Genomic DNA, 13294 nt, shown 5'->3' with positions numbered 1-13294 from the left:
GTGTGACAGACATGGTGCACTAAAAGATTCCACTATCATTATTATCATTATTACTACAAAGGCACTTCAGCTGAGTTCATTGTGACATAACACTGATGATACATAAAAGAGGTCCATATTTGCCAAATGGAGATATTTGCGATGAAAGGTCAAGAAAAATAAAGAGACTACAAAGAAAATGTTTGCTTCTTTTGACCATAACTTCAAAAATGTACCTTTATATGTCGGGACCAATATATCATTTAAGAGGTATTATTTTGTACTTTATGACAGAGACAGTACTTCAAAATCTTCAAAGACTTATCGGTTTTTGCGAACAAACACTTCACATTATTTGCAATCTTTAAGGGCCATGTCTGTAAAAACAATATTTGCCAGTGCATGGAGATATGTAGGCCTACCTGTACTGCTTGGTAAAAAGTACATCTACACAGTCCATAGATTACTTAATGAGGTGTAGCATGTTGTTCAGGAGAGGCCAATATGCATGCATGTACCCAAAGGGGTGATCATGAATACTCTGGTAGACTTTTTATGATGACACATGATATGAATGATGGCAGGCTAGCATGAATCTATGACCATGAGTAAAGGCGCATTTAAGCAATCTCCTTAAGCATACTATTGTATATCATACTGCACCTGTGCCAGAGGAGCCCTCAAACACTCATAAAGTGTACTGTACCAAGCCATTATTATACCAAGCCAAAAGTGGACGTACCACTTCCTGATGTGCTCCAAAAGCATACTATAACCCTACCAGAAGTTGGCATGAGAAAAATGTGCATAACAAGCACCTACGTCATACTAGGGGTTTTCACATCAGCCCGATAAAAATCCAGGCTCGAGATATTTTTCGCTATCGCAAATTAGTGCGATATTTCATTTCCTATTCACATCAGCCCGAAGAGAGTTAGCCTGAAATTTTTTTGAGCTAATTCGACAGGTGAACATGCGCAAACAGTGTCGGGTATACCAGTAAAGCGTGCGCTTTCGGGTCACACACGCTAGGCATGATGGGATGCATTGCGCTAATTTCTTGAGGCATTTTCACATTATCAAATAGTGCACTAGTTTGCAAATTATCCTGCTTTTTCAGAAATTTCCCGAGTTGGACTCGAGAAATTTTCTCGATCAGAGCGATACATTCAGCGCGCTAATATGTGTTTACATTTTATCAAATAGCGGGCTATTTCATGATTGGGTTAATTTCTCAAGTCAGAAAATAGCGCGCTATTTCGAAACATCGGGCTGATGTGAAAATGCCTAATGCAAAAAGTTGATTCTCTTTGTTTAGAACACCTGTATTGAATAGGGTAAGTGTGTCATGTGCGTGACCCTGTTGCTACAAAATGTGCGACCCCCTCTAAAAATAACTTGAGGTACCAGTATCCTTTCTCCACTTATATGGAATGCTCAAATGCTCCAAATCTGGCATGGTTCGCCCTGGTTTGCTTTTAAGTGCTCGCGTACGTGGCCATAGTCAGTCTCGCTCACCTCTACGATGTCCTCCTCATCATCAACAAGGGGCATGTCGTCCAACATCTCTGATTGCACTGGGCCCTCATCATCAAGGTCGTACGAGCCCTGATCGTCTCCATCCTCTGCCCTGATACCTGGAGGGAAGACATACAGAAAAAAATTGTACATGGCTGCAAGAAACCTATCACGCATTCACTGCATAGAGATTGAATAACCAGGTGAAAGGTGGATATTCCATGAATAAGTTTGATATACCTTCCTCATACATATAACTTTTGAAGAAATACAGGTCAAAAACCATCTCTTTTTTTTGCAGGCTCTCCAAGTTTTAGTAGATTTTCAGTTAAATTCGATTTGATGTTGGCTATTGGTTCTCGTGAATGTGAAATTCAAATCTTGGCTCATTGCTTTATCGTGAATTTCCTTCAACACTCCGGGCACCCTCCACCATAGGACAAAAAGATTAATCTCAATTTTGCTGTTGCACATAATTATGGCAAGCAGTCAGACTTTTGCAGCCTCTCTGGATTAATTGATATGTGTGGATTTCTATACGAGATCTTCATCTCCAAAAAAGTGAAAAGAATACAAGATCAAAACAAAAATTCCTGCAAAAGTAACTTATTAGTACTACATCTGTGACAAAGTTAATCACCATTTTTTTTTTTGGTGGTGGTGGTGTGTGTGTGTGTTTGTTCTCGACACGGATATTTGCAAGAATTCCACAATATTATGCACAATTGACTAGCCCTACAGAGTAGATACTGTAACAGTCCAATGCTCAATGGTGAACACTGTGACGTGACAAATGTTTTACATAAACTTCCAATGACTCCTTTTTTCCTCTAACTCTTGTATATCAAAGTATGAAACCAAGTGTAGACGCAAATCAATGTCTGTTGTCACTGAGCAAAGCATACAAGTACATTCCGCAGGGTTTCGATGCATGGCCAACATGATAACTGAACAGAAGCACACTGTCTTTGTTAAAAAAAGAGTTCGGTTCAACGCTCACCTTTAATTGCACACTCCATAAAATACTAGAGTAACCAGCATTGCAATTAGGCACCCATTATCACAGTTCACATGACCGCTGTGTGTGTGCAATGCTATGAAGTGCAGACTTACCATGTGCAATTCTAATGAAACAATGCATACCGGTACATGTACATCCAATAGTAAAACTTCACGTATGAAACACAACCTACGAAACCTACACCAGATTATTTAACATTACCTCCTACTGCATACCCATGAAGTTAAAAAAAGTCTGGTAGAAGATAAGACTGTCATGAGATGTGGTTAATTGATTTACAATTAATAAAAAGTTGGTTAGTAACATTTACATCTACCGGTATACACTTTGATGCAAATTGTACACACATAATGCATGTAACATGAAATGATCTACTGTTGAATCTAAGGTCAAAATGACACCCCACTCAAGGTGAAAATGTATTCATATAAATATCCACTAAATGCCTCAACCCGTTGAGGACTAGTCCCGAGTACATGTATACTCGGGCAGGTGCCTATGGGAAATGTGTGTTGTAACAAAATCATCAACGGGTTGAATAAATGAGGCAACAATACTAATGCTTTATTGTCTTGCCTCAAGGAAAAGGATGCGTCTTCCCAAGATGTGAAACTATTACTTGGTGAATGTGCATAGATATTGTACGCTGTACATGTTTCAGTGGTGCACCGGGCGCAGGCCCCCTCTTTATTTTTGTTTAGACAAGGGAAATAAAAAGAAATGGGGGGCACATGCACCCCCTTTAATTTTGTAAAGGCGCCTCCCCTTTATGGAATTCCTGGATCTGCCCTTGTGTTATGTCATTTCTGGCTTTGAAACTATTGAGCAAAATGATGCTCTAGACTACCAGCCTTCCAGTGTGGCAATAAAAGGTGTTATCTCTTTCTCTCCATGTATCTCTCCATGTAGCATCAGTCCAGCATTCAGCACTATGACAATATCATACCTGTTAAAAGATCCACATAGATGGAGGAAAGCCTACAATGTACTTAAAAGCATGGTATGGTACACATCCCCTACAAGGGAGTAGGCTATACTACAGTTTTGAATGACAATCATACTCCTAAACTAACATAACCTCATTGGTCAATTGATGTAATTAACTTTTGATTCTGGTTAGCAAGGAATAATGCTGAACCCACATCTAAAAGTATATATTTCTGTGCCCAAAAATCAACCACGGGACCACACTCCTATCATCCTCAAATAATCACAAGAGTATGTTCAAATGAAAACTCTAGAAACAGACACAAATGTGGTGTAACTGAACTGTACAAGCTTTGAGTGCACCTGCATAGCTCAGCATACATGTAGATTAGTTGAGATCTGCATGTTAAATGCATTATGCGTGATCACTCAGTCTTATGAAATGCATGCCGCGGAACTTGACGAAACATGTAACCTATTGCACGTATTGTAACTGTCGAGGTGCATGTAATGTCTGAATATGATAGACAACAATCTTTATCAGGTTCATTCATCAAAGGAATGTGCTGTCATGTGAGGCATACTTTTAGTTTTTTTTTCATAATAAGTGCTTGTGTGTATACATCTACTCAGGTAATCAGTCAAAATAGGATTTGCACAACACATAAAAAACACAATGGATACTGCTGCACAGCAGGACTATACAGACCTACTTTTACATGTGGGTGGATTTCTTTTTTTTTCTTTTTCTTCTTCTTTGATACAAGCAATGGAAACATGGCATTTTGATATTTGGCCTACAGTCATATTCAATGGGCAAATTGTCCCATCAGTTCTGAAAAGAAAGAGCATCAACTTAAGGTCACGACATCAGATACATACAATGAACAGTTTTGCTCCTCTGTACAGTTATATATCCATATACATATATGTACTTATCTTGTATGTACATACTGCTGACAATTCATTGGCATTTTATGAATAATTCTGATGCATTAATAGTGTATGACACCAAACATTCACTAACTTTTGAATACGAAATAGAAAGGAAGATTTTTATAGGTTCTCAGAACAAACATAATGTGCACGACAGATGCAATGAAGATATACAGTATGTAGAGGCATATGAGGTTGCAATGAATTTGCAATAAATGTGTCATCAATTACATTTGTATGCAGTGACTGAAATATCTTCATTCATTTCATGTTCGGGGGAACAGCTCATATTTCAAAATTGTATTTCTTCTGTGATTACATGTCTGTGAGCTAAAAAATCTCTTTTGAGTCCTTTTTGTTTTCTAACTTTGTAGCTCTCTTTCTCAAAATTTTGAATTCTGAGTGGTACTCGAAGTAAAGGCTAGAGGCTGAATGGAGCATAAAATGACAGTGGTCCTGTGTTATCGGTATGTCATTATAAACATCTAAATCCCAGTGCCATAGCTGAATTAGCTGACAATTTTAACTCTTCCATGTACCAAAACAACAGCCTTATTTTACATATTTGTTTGTTGTGATCACCACTACCCAGTATGCAGAACTTGTCATGCCTGAACACCAACCACAAGTGTGTGAACCAGCAGATATGCAACTCTGGTATGATTGTTTGGAATAGGCCTACTACCTCTGCTTTTAGTTTTCCAAACTGCAAAGGCTAGGCCCCTAAAAACAGAAAACCTTGACATCTACCTTGACTGCTGTACCACTAATGCCCACACATCTTTCAAAATTATGTCGCTTACCACCCCCACCCCCCACCCCACCCCAATCACCACTGAACAAGCAAAAGAGCTAGACAGATCAAAACAAACAAGAATACTAGAATACAAATGCCCTACTCACCAGACAATTCAATTCAACAGCTAGCTCACACAGCAGGGAGAGAGAACAAGCCTATGACTATTTGACTGTACTACACTGGCCCTCTTCTTTGTGTATGGGTATCCAAAAACTTTCTCATTAGCATGTTCGACAATATGTACCATTAACCTGGAATATGCATCTAGGTGCACATACAGTTAAAGCATTATGAAGCTTTAATTTGCTTAAATTCAATGCCAACTCTAATTCTTTTATATAAAACAACCTACCAGTTTCTTTTTTTCTTTCTATAATTTAATGGTTTATACAGTACCTCTCAAAAGTACAAATCTGTCTCTCTTCTACCAATGCTTTTATCAAGCATTCTATTCTGTTTATCAATTTGATCTTCTTTCTGATTTCAATCTCTTTAACATCTCACTACCTTGTTTCATATCCCATACCCCTTTCCTCCCTCTTAAAAAGAAAATTGAACACAATGAAGAACAGCAAAGGGAAAACGATCTAGTAGGTGAGTACCTCCTGTGAAAGGAAAAGTTCCTTAAGTTTATGAACCATGGACTCAAACTGTCCTGTCACCAAACATAATCGTACTACACTCCTTCAGATTCTCAAAAGTGAACAATACAGACAGGAAGAGATCGATATAAAAGATGAAGGAGAGACAGCCAAAACATGCTTAGCAGTCCATTCTCTGGTCTCCTTGGCATGAAAGCATTTCCTTTGTACCCCCAGAAAAGTGTGTGTACATGTATATTATGTATGTGGGGTTTTTGTGCTCTATTCCAACATTCTGGAAGATGGCTTTTGTACAGTTTCAAGGAGGGGGGAGTGGGTTAAAATCTGGAATGATATGTTAGAGAGGAACATTATGATAACAGAAATATTATCTTAAATACTAAGCCTCATCCTAGTCATAGGATTCTGGAATCCCAAGTACATGTAGATCCCATTTTTTTTTTAATAGTTTTCATCATGGTGAGCAATAAATATTCATGGCTGGAAAAATCATTTCCTGCAATGTATGATATCTTCTCTCTCTTTTTTTTAAAGTAATTTGCTGATAGGGGTACAAAAGGAACTCTTACCACAGTTGCCACATACAGGGTAGTTTTAAGGTATCATCAAAGGGTTTGGACTGGGACACACTAGACACCTTTCCATCTTCACTCACACAGTTCTATTTTATTTTATTGTAAATAGTGAAAGCACTTAAAAGCACCATCAGCCAGTGTCACCATTGCTCAGTCCATCCCAGTTTAGCTTTCTAGTCCTGAGCTGCTGCAGGGATTACTCGTCAAGGTTCAAGGCTGTAATGTGTAGCTAATCACAACAGAAGGGACACTGTCTACAGCACATCTTTAAATGTGTAAAAATTTCGGATCTGTTTGATATTGCTTGGCAGTATGTTCCAATCTTTTGCTGTTTATGAGAGAAGAGTTAGTAAGTGCATTTTGAAGTGCCATGCAAAAGAGAGAGTGGTTATCGAGATAGTAGCACTGGGCCACATACCGCTCACGTCCATTAATTCGTATCTCATTCATCAATCCCTCATATTTTCATTCATCATCTTTGTGAAATGTGCAGTGAGGCAAAAACAACAACAACAACAACAATAAAAAACCACACCATAAACATGATACACATGTATTGTTCTTTGAAGGGAAGCCTTCATACACTGATGTAATAAATTAGAGTCACAGGTATCTGTAAAACTTGATACCGGTACTGAACCTTCAACTGGAAAGGGGTCAAATGCTATCACCTTGCATTTGAGTATTAATTTTAATCTTGTCAAAGAGGACACTTTCATGCTACAACCTTGGTGAAATGTGCAGTGAGGCATATCACACCATAAAACTTGAGACACATATGTATGGTTCTTTGAAGGGAAGGCTTCATATACTGATGTAATAAATTGGAATCTCAGGTTTCTTTTTTAAAAACTGGATACTTGTATGAATTAGCTGGAAAGGGATCAAACGCTACCATCTCGTATTTGCTGTTGCTTACATAATTCTGTCGAAGAGGACATGATCACTGTATTAATATCACCAATTGTAAAATGCCCTTGGAGGGTCTCACTGAAGGAACATCCTGGTCTTTTAAAACCTACATTTGAAATATACATGCTTTATACTTCCTATAGTAATTATGAATGAATGGATATAAATGCATTTTCCTTGATGGTATAGACTATTAGGGTATTTCCTTAAGGCATTAGACATTCAGACCTGAATGGCACACACCCTAAAAATCAAAACAACTACTTTGGGTGCAAAGAGAACACTGAATGTCCTTTTCAAGACTGCAGTCATCTGAATTAAAAACAAATAACCAACAAATCAAATGTTAAAAAAAGCCCAAAAACAAAAATAAAAACAAAACATGACATTATCCTAACATGGGTACAATTGACACAAACACAATATCCATCTACGGGAAGACATCTTTCCTTCAAATGAAATCTTTTAATGATCAGCAGGGAAGCAAAGTTGGAATAGAGCCTGAGAACAAATTAACCCCTTCTTTTCTCATCTCTCTCTCTCTCTCTTTCTTTTTTTTTTTGGGGGGGGGGGGGTGGAGGGGGGGGGGGGGGTGGGTGGGGAAGTAATGGTGGCAAGCATGACCTGGAGAGTTTCAGTGCATGTATGGCAGCAGGTGTAGCATTCCTTTAAGACTATTCATCAAGGTAAAATATAATTGCCTTTGGATGCTCCAGAAATTACTTGCCATTTTCCAAAGGTGCTGACTCCATGGACTCTTCCAATACAGGCTGCACTGTTACTGATCCATTCACCAAGGAGCCACCCCCACTCCGTGCTTCCGAAACGACCGATCTCACATCACTTTTGCTCCCCTGCAAGCTGTCTGCCTTTTGGATGCTGTCAGACACGCCGGAGTCACACATCTCCACGGCCTCATCCTTGATGACGTTGCCGTTGCTCTCTTTGCCATCCTCAGAGGTGGTGGCGTCCGCGTCTGTTGTCCGGGGCATTGACCCAAAGAAAGGGAGAAACCCCGGGCAAAGTTTGAGGCACAGCAGAGAGCCCATCGCGACCGCCAGTACAGCCTCGGCGATGGCCAAAGACACAAGGTGACCACTTGTCAGATATGTACAGTGCAGCGATTGATGAAGTGGGTCTATCACACACACTTCAATTCACATATGACATGCACTTCCAATTCAGAGAAATAAATTTCCAAAGAATATGCCGGTCCTAATAGTGCTGTCAGTCCATGCTAAACACCAGACGGAAAGTCAAATAGTGGGGGCATAGTCCAAGTATGCCATCCTTTATTCACAGTGGCTGAAAAGGCTGGGTATGAGGTGATCACTTCAGAATATTTCTATGGAAGACAACACAGGCACACCTGTTAACTCAGGTAAGTGGTGCATGTTTCACCTACGACCACTTGCTGCAAAACCTCTGACCCAAATGAAGCCACTCTCCGCTGTAGAGAGAAAACATGAGAACTGCTCTTGTCGAACATTTGCTGGTAGACAGGACTCCATCAAGAACAACAAGCAATAACAAAATTACATGGCTCCAACTCCCTACTGTAGAGTACTGTCGCCAAACGTAGAAAGGCACAAGTGGTTCATACAGGCCTATCCATAGGCAATACATGTAGTCTCTCCCCCCAACAGTTCCATTGCAGTGGGTTCAGAATCTCCTTTTTTTGCCTTTGTACGAACACATTCATTAGGCAGGAAAGAAAGAATCACATGCCATTCTTTGGCAAACTTCAACAGTCGCTTCGGCCAGGGACGCGCGAGTGACACTGTTGAGCGAGCGCAATCTGGCGAGAATAATGACTGCAGTCTTGCCAGTGCTGCACACTTCAGTGACCCTGCTGTGGAATTAAGCAATCTCTAAGGCACTAACTATGAAAGGGGCGAAGAGTGTGGAGAGAAGTTTTGTATGGGTGGATGGATAGTTGAGGTGGACTGAACGCTTCACTTCAATCCCATACAAAAGGAGCTATTTCGCATCAGATTCTGGCATCTTGCTCTTTCAAATTCATAAGAATTGCAACACAAAGACTTGCCTGGACAGAGCTGCTCTCATTTTCCCCCCCTCCCGTTCCCTTTAAAGCACCTGAAGGACAGACACAGTGAATCTCAGTGGTGAATGTTGCTAGCCTTGCTTCCAAGCCACTCCCTGGTCTCTCACATCTTGGTAGTAAAAAGTCTTGGAGAAAGGTCAGGTCCAAGTTTATTCAATGAAGATATACTGTAAAAGTGGAAATTTTCGCGGTGTTCAACTTTTCGCGCATTTCGCGCAACCAGAAACTAGCGCGAAAATAAAAGCACGCGAATATTTTTGCTTGCCATATGTGCCTGTGCGTGATGTCTTGATTCCGCGGAATTAAAAACACGCGAAACTCTTCCGACCCGGCAAAGCGCGAAAAATTAGTCACGCGAAAATATCCACTTTTACAGTAGATGAAAGTTCACTCATCGTTTTCATCACTTCCTTTTCATAGTGTTGCAAAGTTACAGTTTTCTCTCTCTCTTCTTTCTTTAAAACACAACAACAACAGAGTTGCATTGTCAGAACAAATGAGCATTTCTAGCGAGATATTATGTGAACATGGTCCCAGTGTGTGGCCATGTCATTTACCAAAGGGTATTACTATAAGGATATAATAAATCAGTTTCTACTGATGTGATTCGTCAACATTCAAGCAACCTTAATTTATCTTCTAGCTTGATTTAATTTTTATATTTTTATAGAGCACTCTGTCTCTGCCTCAATAGTTTGCACGCAGAACACCCACACTGCTCAGATCAACACTACTAGGGAGCTAATTCAGTACTTGTAGCAACTTAAAAAAAAACCCAACTTGATAGTCTGTGACATTCTTTGAATCAAAAAGATAGTGGACACAGTGCACAAATGTATCATGAGACTCACTTGTAGGGAGGCCCTACAAATTACCACAGAGAGATTGATTTATTTCTGTACTTCTATAATCATTCTCCACAAACTTTATATCACGTTTCGAATACAGTCAAAGCTGCCTTAGCACCTACCTGCCATATATGGCCACAAAAACAAAACAAAAAATCCTTCCTCCCCCGAAGGAAAGTCATGTCAAAGACCCTGTGTAGAGCAGTCACCTGTTTTATGTGGCCAAAAGCCAACAATATTGTATCCCATATAGATTTTAACCTGTGACAATGATTATCACTGCTGCATTTACCTGCCATTCAGGCATTGCGATGAATAGATTAATGAAAAGTTTGCTGCCTGCATGCTTGCTTGTGTGTGATAATGCGATCGATAATCGCATTAAACACACATACATAAGTAAAATATGTTACAGTTAGAGTTTAAATTTCATAATGGGCCACAAATTTTGACTCTTCTTGATGTATTAATAAATTTATAAATAAATGAATACATACAATCAAGTAGAAAAATAACAAATAAATACCTAGATTCATACATGAGTAAAAAAAGAGGAAAGGGAACATGCATTGTTGAGTCAAACTACTTAGTGCCCTACAGAAGCATATCGGATCTACATCAGAAAATCACTGGGCACATATGCTCCTGAATAGAGGACTTCCGCAACAGTGTGCAGAGAGCATGTAATCTGGTATGAGGAGTTGTGGTACCAACACAAATATGATAAACATGAAGGGTCATAGATTATGGTCGCATGGTACTTTCCATATTGAGGTGATGAATCAAGACTCTCAGAGCATTTACGTGGAAAAGTTTAGGCCTCTTGAATACTCCTGTAGCTTTTACAAGGCGAAGCACCCCCTTTTTATTTTGGTATTCATCTTCATCACTCCTAGACATATGTCTGAAGTGCTGAAACATGATACTTTATAAACTTTCAAAACTGATATTGATCAAAGCAGTGAAGTTTTGTCCTTGGTTTTTTTTTTTTTTTTGCAGTTTCTAACATTAACAAGTGTGGATCAGGTTATTTATCAAAGTGTGTGGGGAAAAGAAAGGTGAGATCTAAAGTGCTTGCACACTCTTAGAGACCAAACATGGCAACTTACAGTGTACATGTATTAGATATATCATCAGTACACTGGAAAATAATACAAGCATGAATAATATTGATGATAAACTGAGATAGGACATGCTAGGTAGGTATACCAATATGGAGCAATAAGATTATCATTAATCGTTGGCATCAATAGTATTAGGGAGCTTTAGATTTTGACGCGCGGACGTTTGAGACGACGGGTGCGCTGGACGTTTGAGACGACGAGTGCGCTGTACGTTTGAGACGACGAGTGCGCTGGACGTTCTCCTCTCCCCCACGTTGCGTTGAAAAGTAGCTTTAAATTACGCTGGGACGAAACGTACAGGTATATAAAAAATAAAATGGCGCCCCCATATGATCGGCACATGAAGTAGTTCTCTACTTTGCAAACTGTGCCGACGTAAAAAAAGCCCAGTACGCGAAGCGAAAAACTCACGCGATGCAAGCTAAAAATAGATCGACTTGACGCACGCTTCTGCGCACGCTCAGAGCATGTTTTTTTCCTTTGAACGTCCGCGCGTCTAAAATCCAAAGCTCCCTATTATCTCTGTGTTCTCCTTTCCCTATTTACTTGCTTCGATTACATCATGGGGGGGGGGGGGAGTTGATATGAAAGGTATCTTAACCCATTGAGGACGAGTTCCGAGAATACTCGGGCAGGTGTCTATGGGAAATGCATGCTATATAGCAAAATCAGTCCATCCTCCAACGGGTTAAGACTGAATTTTGTTACTCTGGCACTGGAATGATATGGAGGTGATTTCATACTGAAATATTGTAGCACTAATTAGTTAGGGGGTTCTCAACAAAAAGAGAGTGAAATAAAGGTGACAAGTAAAAACTTAGCAGCACAGACATTTGCATGTTATGTCAATGATCACATAATGATAACTTTTCCCCAAAATGATGCATTAGACTGATTGTACATTTCTTAACCTTGAAGTATATCAATTCTATGAAAAGTGCAATGCAGACACAGTTTCTTGAAAATATTATGTAAGAAAAGCATGCATGATACGACCATTATGTCACAATGCTGCTTCCGATGTCACAAGACTAAACCAGCAATCAAAACAGTCATTCATAGCTTGCACGTCATTTGTTCTTCTGACATGAAGTGATATCATATCATTTCAATCTTACTCTTTTCATTTAAGACTCTCAATTGTATTCTTAGGGGGCAGTACCTGGCAATCTTTAGACTCTTAATCATAGGGCATATCCTCAAAGACAGTACCGGAAAAGCTTTCAATTCTTAGTCATAAGACATAATCTCAAGGACAGCAGCTGGGCATCTTTTGTCACAGAGACAACAGAAATGGTGAATACGGTGAAAAAACAGGAAAAGAAAAAGCAAAAGAAGATACAGATAATAGAGAATAAAGTGGTGGTGGTATATTAGTACAATGATGATGAGGAAAGGAACAAAAAAAAATGATGGATAAAAAGGACAACAAGGATTTCCTGTTTATCCACGCTATGTGAAGTGGTAAATTAATTGCAAGGGTCATCAGATAAAGGCGTATTGCCAATTTGGATTATTGGGTAATGTGATATCCTGTCATCAGAAAGTTGCAGTATTTTACAAAGAAAAAAAAATGACTAAAACAGCCCCAGGTAGAAATGGATGCTGCAGGGATGGCTGTCAAACTAAATTGTCAGGTAGTGCAATTGCCATACAGTCACATGTCACAAAGCGTGGTATCAGATGGGTGTCAAACTAAATCCTTAGGCAGTACAACTGTCATAAAGTTACATGTCACAAAGTTTGTATGATAAAATACAGTAGTTTGATATCTACTGATGAGAAGATGGCAGTAAAAATGACACAATTTCCCCTCTCTCTCTCTCTCTCTCTTTTAAATATGGGACAGAGGGTAAGATTGTCACACGCTGAGTCTCTTTTTGGTCTCAGTATCTATTACAAGTTCTTCATAGCCTCCCACAAGGAATACTGAGCTGGAAGTCTAGATGGTACATATATCTATACAATGATGAGAATCATACTTCTTT

The 13294-nt window shown here is 39.3% G+C and overlaps 1 protein-coding gene across 2 annotated transcripts in view; it reads right to left on the bottom strand.

The window, feature by feature from the left end:
* LOC139724495 (synaptotagmin-14-like) overlaps positions 1 to 13294 on the bottom strand; it is a 53509-nt gene that overhangs the window by 8264 nt on the left and 31951 nt on the right. For both annotated transcript variants that reach the window (XM_071635630.1, XM_071635627.1), the window contains one exon: positions 1498 to 1616. In XM_071635630.1, the coding sequence (XP_071491731.1) occupies positions 1498 to 1616 (119 nt within the window). The remainder of the gene's footprint in view (positions 1 to 1497; positions 1617 to 13294) is intronic.

This window comes from Diadema antillarum, unplaced genomic scaffold (assembly GCF_040938485.1).
Source record: "Diadema antillarum isolate AM-2024a unplaced genomic scaffold, OU_Dant_1.0 scf00000217, whole genome shotgun sequence".
NCBI lineage: Eukaryota > Metazoa > Echinodermata > Echinoidea > Diadematoida > Diadematidae > Diadema > Diadema antillarum.
The sequence above is the reverse complement of the archived record's forward strand: the minus strand, read 5'-3'. Positions and strand labels throughout refer to the sequence as shown.